At 44.5% G+C, this 15377-nt stretch overlaps 1 protein-coding gene across 1 annotated transcript in view; it reads left to right on the top strand.

The window, feature by feature from the left end:
* ATRN (attractin) overlaps nucleotides 1-15377 on the top strand; it is a 241010-nt gene that overhangs the window by 174228 nt on the left and 51405 nt on the right. The window contains exons 25-26 of the mRNA XM_058192126.1: nucleotides 2745-2806; nucleotides 7382-7460. Of these exons, the coding sequence (XP_058048109.1) occupies nucleotides 2745-2806; nucleotides 7382-7460 (141 nt within the window). The remainder of the gene's footprint in view (nucleotides 1-2744; nucleotides 2807-7381; nucleotides 7461-15377) is intronic.

Raw genomic sequence — 15377 nt, 5'->3', positions numbered from 1 at the left:
AAAATGGATTGATGAAGAGAGAGAGTTATGGATGAATGAGGAGAGAAAGAGAGAGAGAGAGAGAGAGAGAGAGAGAGAAAGAGATGGATGGATGGATGGAGAGATGGATGGATGAATGGAGAGAGAAAGAAGAGATGTGGATGAATGAATGAGGAGAGAGATGACAGAGATAGATAGGGATAGATGGATAGGTGGATGGACGGAGAGATGGATGGATGAAGAGAGAGAAAGAGATGTGGATGAATGGATGAATTAGGAAAGAGATGATGGAGATAAATAGATAGGGATGGATGGATTGATGCATGGAGAGGTGGATGGTTGGGTGGATAGATGCAAGGGTGGATGAAAGGATAGATAGATACATACATACATACAAAGATAAATAGATAGGGATGGATGGATGGGAGAGTAGGTAGATAGATAGATAGATACATACATACATACATACATACATATATACAAAGATAAATAGGTAGGGATGGATGAGAGAGTAGATAGATAGATAGATAGATAGATAGATAGATAGATAGATAGATGATATACACATACGTATGTGATGCGGTGGCTCAGGGGCTAGGACGTTGAGCTTGTCAATCGAAAGGTCAGCAATGGTTCGAATCCCTAGTGCTGCCATGTAAGGGGGTGAGCTCCCGTTACTTGGCCCAGCTTCTGCCAACCTAGCAGTTTCGAAAACATGTAAAAATGCAAGTAGAAAAAATAGGGACCACCTTGGTGGGAAGGTAACAGCATTCTGTGCGCCTTTGGTGTTGAGTCATGCCGGCCACATGACCACGGAGACGGCTTCGGAAAGTGCTGGCTCTTCGGCTTTCAAACGGAGATGAGCACCGCCCCCTAGAGTCGGGAACGACTAGCACATATGTGCCAGGGGAACCTTTACCTTTACCTTTATACACATACGTAGGTAGGTAGGGATGGATGGATGGATGGATGGATGGGAGAATAGATAGATGATAGATAGATAGATAGATAGATAGATAGATAGATAGATAGATAGATAGATAGATAGATAGATAGGATATACACATACATATATACATACAAAGTTAGGTAGATAGGGATGGGTGGGTGGATGGATTATTTGATGGATAAATGAATGAATGGCTGGATAGATGTAGAGATAAAGTGATAGTTGGGTAGGTAGATAGGTTGGGAGAGAGATGACTAGAGAGGGTATATGGTGTGCATGAAAAATGACATCAGTTGGAAACGTGACAAGGTTGAAGACCTTCGTTTTGTTGGAAACATCTCAAGGGAGCTTGGAAGCTCCGCTTCGGCCTCCTTCCCACACTCAACTGGGCATTCCTCTTGGTTCCCCGGTTGGCTCCATTACCCACCTAGTAGATAACAAAGGAGATGGCAAAAGCCTGCAAGAGAGGAAGGCAGATTCCATAATCCACGGCATTCTGGCTGTCTTCTGATGCCAAGATGGCTGGCGGCCCATTACCGGGGACTGCGCGATCCTCTCTTTGATCCCAGCCGGCCTCGCTGTTAGTGCCACTTTTTAAACAATTGTACATTTACAGCACAATTATACATTTATAATTAGATAAGATCTAAAAGTATTTTAAATAAATAAAGCCGTAGTCCTTCAGGGAGAGCCGAGTCTTCCCAAGGCAACAAGATTGGCAGTAGAAAAGGCCTTTTTTTAAAAAAAAAACAAAAAACAGATTCCCAAGGACCTTTTAATAATCCTCTTTTTTATTTTTGCTGCTGTCCTTAAGGTTTTTATCTCCATGACATGTTTACGTTTTCCTTTCATCTCTCTTTTCAGGTTTGCGCCTCTTTTAAACAATGGTTGTCTTCAATTGATTGTATTTGTGTGTGTGTGTGTGTGTGTGTCTGTATGTGTTTAAAATAATGATCTGCGTGGATTTTATTTATATTTTCAGCTGCGTGGGGGGGATTAATCGGTCTTGACAATCGAGGAATTAAATGTTGAATAGTGAAATATGACTTTAGAACCACATGAAGTCAACAGTCAGCTATTGCGCAACGGGAAATAATGGAGATACACCTGAAGGCTGCAGATAGGCCTCGACTTACAACAGTTCATTTAGTGACCGTTTGACGTTACAGCGACACCGAATAAAGAAACTTGTCAACATGTTTTCATATTTACGACCGTTAAATGAATCTGGCTTCCCCATTTATTTTGCTTGCCAGAAGGTCGCAAAAAGGGGATCACGTGACCTCGGGACACTGCGGCCGTCATATATACGAGTCAGAAGCCAAGCGGCTGAATTTTGATCGCGTGACCACCGGGAGGCTGCAACGGTCGTAAGTGTGAAAAACGGTTCCTAAGCCCCTTTTTTCAGTCCCGTTGTAACTTTGAACCGTCACTAAATGAACGGTGGTAAGTCGAGGACTACTGTATTAGGCACCTTTGCCAGTGTGATGATGTATGAAAAAACAGGAGGAAGGAAGGAGGAAGGAACAGGAGGAGGAAGTTTATTCATTAAATATTTGTTTTATTTCATTTAATTAGGGGCCAGATTTTCCAAACGTTGTGTTTGAGAGCGTATTCATTTACTTCCCCATGTGTCTTGAGTGAGAATTTTGGGGGGGGGGGAAATACATTTTTGGTTTATGTCTTCTAAGCTTGTTTGGGACTTAATGCAAACCGTTGATTATTAAACTCTCTGAGCAAAGATTTAAGGATAGGCATCAGGCAGAGTTATAATTGCAATCGCAATAGTTAATTTTGTTTTTCTTTTTTTTTACAGATTGCATTTTCACAGCACAGTAACTTTATGGATCTGGTGCAGTTCTTTGTCACGTTTTTCAGGTACGGTAGCACGACACCAAATTATTATGTTCTTATTATATCAGGGGCGGGCAATTAATTTTCCTGAGGGGCCACGTGAAAAATTGTGAGCGGTTCTGAAGTTACATTGACGTGTACTGACGCACATAAATTGAAAAAATATATATATATATATAGCTGTCAGCGTCTTCAACATACAAGGTTGCCCTTGACGTACGACCACAATTGAGCCCCAAATCTCTGTTGCTAAGCGAGACAGTTGTTCAGCATGTTTTGCCCCATTATACGACCTTTCTTGCCACCGTTGTTAAGTGAAACACTTCAGTTGTTAAGTCAGGAAGACGGTGGTCAAGTGAATCTAATTTCCTCATTGACTTTGCTTGTCAGAAGGTCGCAAAAGGGAATCACTGTGACCGTCATAGAGATGAGTCAGCGGCCAAGCGTCTGAATTTTGATCACATGAGAACATCCTCACATGGGTTCTTTTCTGGGGGAAAGAAAATACAAATAAAAAATAGTGGGTTGAACCAAGGTCAACCTGTAAGGCCACCTCTTTCGCGGATTAAAGACTATCCGAGTTGAAAGGGGCCTTGGAGGTCTTCTAGTCCAACCCCCTGCTCAAGCAAGACACCCAATACCATTTCAGACAAATGGTTGTCTAGTCTTTTCTCTAAAAGCTTCTGGTGATGAAGCGGCCACAATCTCTGGTGGCAAGCGGTTCCACTGATTAATTGTTCTTCCCGTTAGGAAATTTCTCCTTAGTTCCAGGTTGCTTCTCTTCCTTGGTTAATTTCCATCCGTTGGTTCTTGTCTTTGTCTTCGGGTGGTATAGACGGTCTTCAACCTTGGCAATTTTAATACAATTAGTCGGGCTTGCCCAGTCACCACCCCCCTTTTTAACACTCTTCCCTCTTCTACTTTCTTCTACTTTCCAGACCTTCGTCTCCTTCTCTTATCTACATCCTCTCCTCCCTCCACCCTACACCTTCCTTCTCCCTCTTCTACCCCTCTTCCTTCCTCTTCTCCTCTTTCCTACCTCCTACTCTCTCTTTTCTCCCTCCCCACCGTTCTAAAATGGTAACTGGGCAGACCCGACCCTGCATTAATTATATTTAATTGTATATAACTGTACATTGGATGAACTATTTGATATGATTGTAAAAATAAAACTTTATAAAACCTTGGCAATTTTAAGACTTGTGGACTTCAGCTCCCAGAGTTGATGTCCACAAGTCTTAAAGTTGCCAAGGTTGGAGACCCTAAGTTTAGAGAACATATGGACTCCCTCTTCTTTGTGGTCCTTCACAACTCAGATATTCTGCGATTCTACCGTCCTCGCCTTAATTGTGGGAAATATAGGACGATATGCCCGCTTCTGTGTTGGCATTTTATATTTTAATATACTAGTCCAGCGGTCTGCAAACTTGGCTCCTTTAAGACTTGTGGACTTCAACTCCCAGAATTCCCCAGCTGGCCCTGAGGATAATTAACCATGGCAGTGCTGGGCTGGGGAATTCTGGGAGTTGAAGTCCACAAGGCCTTCAAGTGGCCAAGGCTGGAGGACCCCCACTGAACTAGACCAATTCAAAATCCCGATGCTTTTGACAAGGTGGCCATAGCTCTGCCCTCCTGCTATTTGTAGCCACGCTGATGATGACCAATCTAAAATAAAATCTCCACCAGCTTTGGTGCACTCAACGGAGAACCGCTGCCTCCTTGTGGCAAGACTGCAAAAAAAAAAAAAAAAATAGGTGCAGGACCATGCAAATACATCCAGTTGGGTGCCCTTAAGAGAAATCACCTCCTTAGCATTGGAGAACAAGTTTCCCAAGATAAGAACCAAAATTAAAATTAAGGTGTTTTTAATGGCAAATGGAAAAGGAGAACATGTCGAAGTCTTCTACGGCATTTAAATTAAATTTATTTGAGGAGTTCAATCATGCCCGGCTGTTGGAAAATAAGTGCATAGGTAGCAAAGTCTTTTGTAACCATACATATGTTGCCGCTGTAGTTACAAACCTATCCTTGCTTATGGCATTAGATGTATATCTACAAGGCAGCCAACTTGGTCTAGGGGCTAAGGCACAAGGCTAGAAAGTGGGTGAGTTCTAGTTCTGCCTTAGGCATGAAAGCTAGCTGGAAGACTTTGGGCCAGTCCCTCTCTCTTAGCCCAACTCACCTCACAGGGTTGTTGTTGCGGGGAAAATAGGAGGAGGAAGGTGTGTGAGATATGTTCACTGCCTTATTTATAAAAATAGTAAAGGCGATGATAGTTTTTTTTTTATTTGCATTTATATCCCGCCCTTCTCCGAAGACTCAGGGTGGCTTACAGTGTGTAAGGCAATAGTCTCATTCTATTTGTATATTATATACAAAGTCAACTTTTATTGCCCCCAACAATCTGGGTCCTCATTTTACCTACCTTATAAAGGATGGAAGGCTGAGTCAACCTTGGGCCTGGTGGGACTAGAACCTGCAGTAATTGCAAGCAGCTGTGTTAATAACAGACTGCATTAGTCTGTTGAGCCACCAGAGGCCCAGAGATGATAGATAGATAGACAGACAGATAGATAGATAGATAGATAGATAGATAGATAGATAGATAGATAAAGACAGACAGAGACAATGGGTAAATGATGATGGATGGATGGATGGATAGATAATTGGTAAATGGTGAGTGAATGAATCGGTAGCTAGAAAGAGACATAGACAATGGATAAAGGAAGAAAGGATGGATGGGTAGATAGATAGATAGATAGATAGATAGATAGATAGATAGATATAATAAATTTTGATAGATGTGAAGTCTTGAAAGGGAACAACAGAACTAAGTAGGATGTCATCTATACCAATATGTTCAAGAAAGTGAAGTTTTAGGATCGTTTGTCAATAGACTTAACCCTTTCCTTATTCATAAACTTACCTTTCTCTTGGCTTAACGATGAAACAACATCCAAGCACATACTGTTATTTTCCTCTCGGTTGTTCAGTGGATCCGTAGCCATCGCCTCCTTAAAGCTCTATTGAAAGTCCTCTTTTGAACGGCCTTGAAATGAGAACAAATTGAGTTTTCCAGTTGGAGGCTGTCAACTCATATAGGTAATTGGGTCAAAAAGAATGACCATAAGATTTGGAGGCAGGAATATTGGCTACAAAAACTATTCGATCAATGGTCTTCCTTCCTTCCCTGGAGAAAAATAATGGAGGGCTTTTGTAAAACCAGTGTGAAGCAAGACAGCCCACTGCGGTTCTGCTGATAAGAATCTTAAAACGGAGCTCAGATCCAAACCAGGTTTGTTGGTCGGCTGGTTTCCGGCCTTTCGCTGTCCGTCTGAAAAAATGGAGACATCTTGCTTGTTTCTGGGTTTTTTTCTCCCTTTTTTAAAATGACGATTAATGATAACATTTGCCTAGAATCTGCTCCGTGTCTTGGGAAATGAGCTGGCATATAAATCTTTAGCGGTGAATAAATCAATATAAGCGCCGTTCATTTTCTAGTTTCATAGGCGTTCCAAAGAAGACATTATCTAAGTTTTTTTTTTAAAAGGAAGCAGGACAAAACCTCATGATTCCTCTCCCCCACCTTTTTTTTGGGGGGGTGCATATTTTCACATTTTCCCAATGAGTTGCAATCAGAGAGCCAGTTTGGTCTAATGGCTAAGGCAACAGGCTAAAAAGTGGGAGACGGTGAGTTCTAGTCTTATCTTAGACATGAAAACCAGCTGGGTTACTTTGGGCCAATCAGCAGGAGACTCTGAGTTCTAGTCCCGCCTTAGGCATGAAAGCCAGCTGTGGGACTCTGGGCCAATCACCAGGAGATGGTGAATTCTAGTCCTACCTTAGCTATGAAAACCAGCTGGGTGAGTTTAGGTGAATCACCAGGAGAGGTGGTGAGTTCTAATCCTGCCTTAGGCATGAAAGCCAACTGGGGGAGTTTGGGCCAATCACCAGGAGACGGTGAGTTCTAGTCCCGCCTTAGGCATGAAAGCCAGCTGTAGGACTGGGCCAATCACCAGGAGATGATGAGTTCTAGTCCTACCTTAGCTATGAAAACCAGGAGATGGTGAGTTCTAGTCCTGCCTAAGCATGAAAGCCAGCTGTGGGACTCTGGGCCAATCACCAGGAGATGGTGAGTTCTAGTCCTACCTTAGCTATGAAAACCAGCTGGGTGAGTTTAGGTGAATCACCAGGAGAGGTGGTGAGTTCTAATCCTGCCTTAGGCATGAAAGCCAACTGGGGGAGTTTGGGCCAATCACCAGGAGATGGTGCGTTCTAGTCCTGCCTTAGGTATGAAAACCAGGAGATGGTGAGTTCTAGTCCTACCTTAGCTATGAAAACCAGCTGGGTGAGTTTAGGTGAATCACCAGGAGAGGTGGTGAGTTCTAATCCTGCCTTAGACATGAAAGCCAGCTGTTGGACTCTGGGCCAATCACTAGAAGACTGTGAGTTCTAGTCCTACCTTAGGCGTGGAAGGTACAATGCAATGGAGGTTTTTCTGGCAGGAGGGAGTCAGTTTTGCTGTATTTTTCTAACATTCAAGCCAGGGAGAAGACCGAAGCTCACCGAATTTATTTCTCTTCCTTTCTTTCTTTTCAGCTGCTTCCTGTCTCTGCTTCTGGTGGCTGCTGTGGTTTGGAAGATTAAGCAAAGCTGCTGGGCATCGCGGAGGAGAGAGGTGGGTCAGAATGACACAATTACCGCTTTCTGCAATGATCTGCGTGGTTTTTATCTCAGCTTCTGGATTCCTTTTTTTTTTTTTGGTCCCCCTTAAGAGAAGCAGCAAATCGCTTTGGGCAAAAACAAACGTCCAATATTGTTATGCAGCCAGGCGCGGGAAGAAGGGCAGAGCTCTGCTTCGCATTCCTGGCACTTGCACCGTTGATAGTCCTTGACTTGCAACTATTAGTTTCGCAACTGCCCAAAGTTACAACAGCACTCTAAAAAAGTGACTTATGACGGGGTCCTTGCACTCAGAACTGCTTCACCGTCCCTACGGTCACGGCAACAAAACTGGCCACGCAGCAACTGGCACGTATTTATGATGGCTGTAGCATCCCACGTGGCCGCCATTTGTGACCTCCTCCGCCGGCTTCTGACCAGCAAAGTCATAAAATTGGGTGCAACTCATTTAACCACCCCCTATTTTGGTGCCACTTATGGACATAAGTTGGGGACTATCTCTGCATACCAAAAAGAGACAGTTTGGTCTAGGCTACCAGTTAAAAGCACCAGGCTAGAAAGCGGGAGACGGTGAATTCTAGTCCTTTCTTAGGCATCAAAGTCAGCTGGGTGACTTTGGACCAATCACTAGAGACGGTGAGTTCTAGTCCCCGCTTAAGCATGAAAGCTGGGTAAGTGACTCTGGGCCAGTCACCAGGAGACGGTGAGTTCTAGTCCCGCCTTAGGCATGAAAGCTGGCTGGGTGACATTGGGCCAATCACCAGGTGATGGTGAGTTCTAGTCCCGCCTTAGGCATGAAAGCTGGCTGGGTGACATTGGGCCAATCACCAGGTGATGGTGAGTTCTAGTCCCGCCTTAGGCATGAAAGCCGGCTGGGTGACGTTGGGCCAATCACCAGGTGATGGTGACTTCTAGTCCCGCCTTAGGCATGAAAGCTGGCTGGGTGACGTTGGGCCAATCACCAGGAAACGGTGAGTTCTAGTCCCACTTTAGGCATGAAAGCCGACTAGGTGACATTGGGGCAATCACCAGGCGATGGTGAATTCTAGTGTCACCTTAGGTATGAAAGCCAGCTGAGTGACTTTGGGCCATTCACCAGGCGATGGTGAGTTCTAGTCCCACTTTAGGCATGAAAGCCGGCTGGGTGACTTTGGGCCAGTCCGTCTCTCTCATCCCAACCCACCTCACAGGGTTGTTTTGGGGAAAATAGGAGGAGGAAGGTGTGCTGGATATGTTTTCCACCTTGACTTATTTATGAGACTAATATAGGCAGTCTACAAATAAATCAGGGTACAGTCAGATAATCGTTTTTATAACATTCGTCACCAAAATTCCAGACAGTGTGCAGTAAATTTAAAACTGTCCGCTTTAACATAGAGATCCAGAGTCCTGCCAGAACCCAAAACACAACCACAAAAACCCACAAGAGGCAGCTGAGTGTCATTCATAAACCACCAAATGCTGAAATGCGATTGTCTTTGCTATATGGAAGGTGATGTCTGCCTTCTTCTATATTCCTGCGTGAGCAGGCTATTTCTGAGAGTGACAGCACCTCCCCCCTCCCCCCTGTTGGCTTCACCTGTACAGGTAGTCCTCGACTTAACGATAATAATTGAGCCCCAAAATTTGTTTTGATAAGCAAAGCGACTGCTAAGTGACTTGTCCCCCCTCCTTTTTTTATTATTATTAAAAAAGTTTTACAACAAACAAATTTTTAAAATCCCCTTCACGAAGTCCCACAGGTAGATCATTCCATAGGGCCGGAGCCCCCACAGAGAACGCTCTTCCTCTGGGGGCCGCCAGCCGACATTGGTTGGCCGACGGCACCCTAAGGAGGCCCTCCCTATGAGAGCGCACTGGTCGATGGGGAAGTAACTGATGGTAGCAGGCGCTCCCGTAGATATCCCGGTCCCATGCCATGGAGCGATTTAAAGGTGATAACTAGAACCTTGAATCGCACCCAGAAGACCAGTGCAGCCTGCGCAGGAGAGGTGTTACATGGGAGCTACGAGACGCTCCCCTCAATCCCCCGCGTGGCTGCATTCTGTACCAGTTGGAGCCTCCTGGTGCTCTTCAAGGGGAGCCCCATGTAGAGAGCATTGCAGTAATCCAGACGGGAAGTAACGAGGGCATGAGTGACTGTGCATAACGAGTCCCGATCCAGGAAAGGGCGCAATTGGCGAATCAGGCGAACCTGATAAAAAGCTCCCCTGGCGACGGCCGTCAAATGGTCTTCTAGAGACAGCCGTGCATCCAGGAGAACGCCTAAATTGCGCACTGATTCCCTGGGGGCCAACGATTCACCCCCCACAGTCAGCAATGGAATTAGCTGATTGTGCCGGGACGCTGGTATCGACAGCCATTCTGTCTTGGATGGTTTGAGCCGAAGTCTGTTCGTCCCCATCCAGACCCGAACGGCCTCAAGGCATCGAGTCATCACATCAGCGGCTTCGTTGGGGTGGTTCGGGGTGGAGATGTACAGCTGAGTATCGTCAGCGTACAGTTGACAACTCACCCCGATACTACATATCGTTCTTGTGAATAGTCTTTCAAATACGCAGAAATTTTTGCCATTTCTGCCAAATTTGAAACTTTTAAGTGTCCATTCTTCAGTTGTAGGTAGTTCTTCTTTCTTCCAATATTGCGCCATCAAAAGTCTCGCTGCTCCCCCTTCCTTTTATGATCCTTTTTTGCCACAGTCGTTAAGCGAATCACTGCAGTTCGTTGAGTGAATCACACGGGATTGCGCAACCCCGGGAGACCGCAACTGTCATAAATACATGCCAGTTGCCAAGCACCCGAAGCTGTGACCATAGGGATGCTGCAACGGTCGTGCGTGTGAAAACCCGGTCATAGGTTCAGTGCTGTTGTAACGTAGAGCGGTCACTAAGCAAACGGTTGCAAGTCGAGGACTCCCTGTAGCAGGGAGCCCCTTCGCATCCCATCTCGGGCAGAATACACGGATCCTTTTGAGAGAAATAGCCCTGGACGTATACCGGAGTGGAACTTCTAAGATGTCTTCTTCAAAGATGGACCCCTGCGAAGCGTATATCCGAGAAGCCTCCGGGTCTGAACATCATCCTCACAGCAGGCCCCATTTTAGTTCTCCTCAGAGAAGTCCGCTTTTCATTCCTTGCAACGTTCGGCTTTCTGCCTGGTGCACCAATATGTAGTTTCACACACACACACAAAACCCTTCGCAAATCTGACATTATGGCAGGAGGATAGAAGAGGGCTGTCGGGCCTTGCCCTCTTGAAGACCTGTGGACTTCAACTCCCAGAATTCCCCAGCCGGCCATGAGGATAATTAACCATGGTAGTGCTGGGCTGAGGAATTCTGGGAGTTGAAGTCCACAAGGCCTTCAGGTGGCCAAGGTTGGACGCCCCTGGGATAGAACACGAGGATAACAAACGATGAGTAAGCCAAGCCAAGATTCGAGCCTTCAGCCGACCCTCTCTGAGACCTTAACCATCGCAAAATGAAATTGGTTCCAAAGTTTTGACAGCCTCCCCACACACCAATAATGGTCAAATGACAGCATTTTGGCTGTTCGGCAGCTGGCTCAAATTTAGTGCCATTTGCAATATCCTGTGGTCAGGTTACGATGGGTTTTTTGTCAAAATTTGTTTGTTTGCTTCCTGGTTTGGGTGAAAATAGAATAGAATAGAATTTTATTGGCCAAGTGTGATTGGACACACAAGGAATTTGTCTTGGTGCATATGCTCTCAGTGTACATAAAAGAAAAGATACCTTCATCAAGGTACAACATTTACAACACAATTGATGGTCAATATATCAATATAAATCATAAGGATTGCCAGCAACAAGTTACAGTCATAAGTGGAAAGAGATTGGTGATGGGAACGATGAGAAGATTAATAGTAGTTCAGATTCAGTAAATAGTCTGACAGTGTTGAGGGAATTATTTGCTTAGCAGAGTGATGGCCTTCGGGAAAAAACTGTTCTTGTGTCTAATTGTTCTGGTGTGCAGTGCGCTATAGCGTCATTTTGAGGGTAGGAGTTGAAACAGTTTATGTCCAGGATGCGAGGGATCTGCAAATATTTTCACGGCCCTCTTCTTGATTCGCGCAGTATACAGGTCCTCAATGGAAGGCAGGTTGGTAGCAATTATTTTTTCTGCAGTTCTAATTATCCTCTGAAGTCTGTGTTTTTCTTGTTGGGTTGCAGAACCGAACCAGACAGTTATAGAGGTGCAAATGCCCTTTTGCAAACAATGTGTTCGCTTAACGACTGTGATGTTTGCTTAATGACCACAGATTCGCATAATGACCATCACACACACCCTCCTAAATTGAGTTGGTCATGTGGGTATCCCATTTTATGACCATCGCAACCTATGACTGCAATGGGCAGGCTCCATTACAGTCGTAAGCCAAGGACTACCTGTCCATGTAACATCAAGGAATCTGCGTCTCATTTCAAGGAATAACATCTTAATTCCTTGAATAAGATGCAGCTTACTTCCACGTAACTCAGTGCAGAATCAGGTGTATAAATATTTGGTCTAATTTCTGTGCTCTGTTTTGGTGTTTTCTTTTTCTACGCTTTGTTTTTAAATTTAAAAAATACAAGTAGCACAAACGAAAAGATTAAGCGCTGCAAAAAAGAACAGAAGAGTAAAATACAAATAATACACTAGGAATAATCAGGCGAGATCTAGAATGTCATGCAGATTATGGTTTTCCAGTGTATCGGTAATTACTTGTAAGCAATAGAACATATTATGTCACTTTAAAAATTTTAGAAATTGCGATTAGGCTAAGAATATGTTATTAGGAACAGTGGTCAGCTCTGTTCAAAATTAAGTGGTATAATTAATGAATCAACGCTGCCAAGTTAGTCAAAGTGGAATATCCCATGAAGTTAAAATATAGACTCCATATATAGAAAATTCAAAATTTGGGACGGCCCAACGCTGTGCGTCAAATTATAGTCCAGGCATGCTTTCTAGTTAGAATTCAATTCCTCATCAGATTTAATTTTACGATACAAAGGTCTTCTGGACGTGGATTCATATTCCCTAATTTCATATGCAGCAGGTAAAACAGGTAATCCTTGATTTACAACAGTTCCATTTAGTGACCGTTCAAAGTTACTTCTGCGCTGTAAAAAGTGCCATGACCATTTTTTTCAAACTTATGACCGTTGCAGCGTTCTTGCGGTCATGTGATCAGAATTCAAATGCTTGGCAACTGGCATGTACTTATGACAGTTGCAATGTCCCCAGGATGTGTGTGTGTGTGTGTCACATGATCTCCTTTTGCAGCCTTCTGACAAGCAGAGTCAACGGGGAAGCCAGATTCACTTAACAACCATGTTGCTAACTTAACAACGGCAGCGATTCACTTAACAACCATGTTGCTAACTTAATAACGGCAGCGATTCACTTAACAACCATGTTGCTAACTTAATAACGGCAGCGATTCACTCAACAACCATGTTGCTAACTTAATAACGGCAGCGATTCACTCAACAACCATGTTGCTAACTTAATAACGGCAGCGATTCACTCAACAACCATGTTGCTAACTTAATAACGGCAGCGATTCACTCAACAACCATGTTGCTAACTTAATAACGGCAGCGATTCACTTAACAACCATGTTGCTAACTTAACAACGGCAGCGATTCACTTAACAACCATGTTGCTAACTTAATAACGGCAGCGATTCACTTAACAACCATGTTGCTAACTTAACAACGGCAGCGATTCACTCAACAACCATGTTGCTAACTTAATAATGGCAGCGATTCACTTAACAACCATGTTGCTAACTTAATAATGGCAGCGATTCACTTAACAACCATGTTGCTAACTTAATAATGGCAGCGATTCACTCAACAACCATGTTGCTAACTTAATAATGGCAGCGATTCACTCAACAACCATGTTGCTAACTTAATAATGGCAGCGATTCACTTAACAACCATGTTGCTAACTTAATAATGGCAGCGATTCACTCAACAACCATGTTGCTAACTTAATAACGGCAGCGATTCACTTAACAACCATGTTGCTAACTTAATAACGGCAGCGATTCACTCAACAACCATGTTGCTAACTTAATAATGGCAGCGATTCACTTAACAACCATGTTGCTAACTTAATAACGGCAGCGATTCACTTAACAAGCGTGGCAAGGAAGGTGGAAACATGGGGCAGAATTTACTTAGCAATTGTTTCGCTTAGGAACGGAAATTTTGGGTTCAGTTGTGGTCGTACGTTGAGGCCTCCCTGTACATACAAAGCTAATTCAGTGTATTTTCTATGCAGTCTTGTGGGTCCAAATGTGCTTCTCACACACGCACACATATGCGCAACCATGCCCCGCTCGCTGCGTTTTGACCAAACCTTTGCAAGGAAGAGTATCAGTCCTGCTCCCAAGACCTCTGCAGTTTGAACGAAGCGTAATATTTTACGGAGGAATTAATTGTAAAGGAAATTGACTGTACGTTCCCGCCCTGGCTATACCTGCCACTTAAGTCTTAATTACTCTGTTTCCTCAAGATACCGATATTGCTCTGTTCTTGGAGATTGCCATGGCTACAGCCGCGTAACCCAACATTTGTGCACATTCAAAGTGTCTCTCTTTCCATTGATTTTTGACATTTTTCATTCTTCGGCTGGCTCTTGTTTCCGGTGGGGTTTTTTTGGTACAAATAGGCAGGCACCGTGGATTCAGGAAGGAGATTTTAACGATAGAAAAGAATATTCGTAGCTCAGGGTTGAACTGTGGAAGTCCTTGGTGCTCTCTGAGCTTGGTGGTTTTCTTGTAGACGTTTCAGGACCCAACTAGGGAATGTCATCAGTGCTAGAAGGGAGGGGGGGCTTACAGAGAGGAGGAGGATTGTGGGGTCCTTGGTGTTCTCTGAGCTTGGTGGTTTTCTTGTAGACATCATCAGCGCTAGAAGGGAGGAGGAGGAGGAGATGGGAGAACTGTGGGGTCCTTGGTGTTCTCTGAGCTTGGTGGTTTTCTTGTAGACCTTTCATGACCCAACTAGGCAACATCATCAGTACTACAAGGGAGCAGGGCCTACTCTCTCTTTATATACTGGTGGCTTGTCCTATCCGTGTTGGTGGAATGGTTCTAGTGGTTCCTTAATGAGTCTTTTTACCATTCTTGATTAGGCTGTTTTCTAAGGAGGAGACAGGGAGGACTGAGGGCGTCCTTGGCACTCTCCGAGCTCGGTGGTATTCTTGCAGACATTTCATTATTTATTTTATTTATCACATTTATATACCGCCCTATCTCCGTAGGGACTCAGGGCGGTTCACAGGCAAATAAAAAGTACATATAAATACAGACTAAAATAACAGTTAAAAAACTTATTCTACATGGCCGAATTATTAAAAAGCAATATAAATAATAAAACCCCTTAAAACCAGTATAAATTTAAAATCTAATCCAGTCCTGCGCAGATGAATAAATGTGTTTTAAGCTCGCAACGGAAGGTTCGGAGGTCCGGAAGTTGACGAAGTCCTGGGGTAGTCTGCCCAGAGGGTGGAGCCCCACAGAGAAGGCCCTTCCCCTGGGTGTCGCCAGACGGCACTGCCTAGCTGACGGCACCCTGAGGAGTCCCTCTCTGTGAGAGCGCATGGGTCGGTGAGAGGTATTCGGTAGCAGTAGGCGGTCCCGTAAGTAGCCCGGCCCTATGCCATGGAGCGCTTTAAAGATGGTTACCAAAACCTTGAAGCGCACCCGGAAGGCCACAGGTAGCCAGTGCAGTCTGCGCAGGATAGGTGTCACACGGGAGCCGCGAGGGGCTCCCTCTATCACCCGCGCAGCTGCATTCTGAACTAACTGAAGCCTCCGGATGCCCCTCAAGGGGAGCCCCATGTAGAGAGCATTGCAGTAATCCAGACGAGACGTCACGAGGGCGTGAGTGACT

The sequence above is a fragment of the Ahaetulla prasina genome, chromosome 8 (genome assembly GCF_028640845.1).
Source record: "Ahaetulla prasina isolate Xishuangbanna chromosome 8, ASM2864084v1, whole genome shotgun sequence".
Taxonomy (NCBI): Eukaryota; Metazoa; Chordata; class Lepidosauria; order Squamata; family Colubridae; genus Ahaetulla; species Ahaetulla prasina.
The sequence above is the reverse complement of the archived record's forward strand: the minus strand, read 5'-3'. Positions and strand labels throughout refer to the sequence as shown.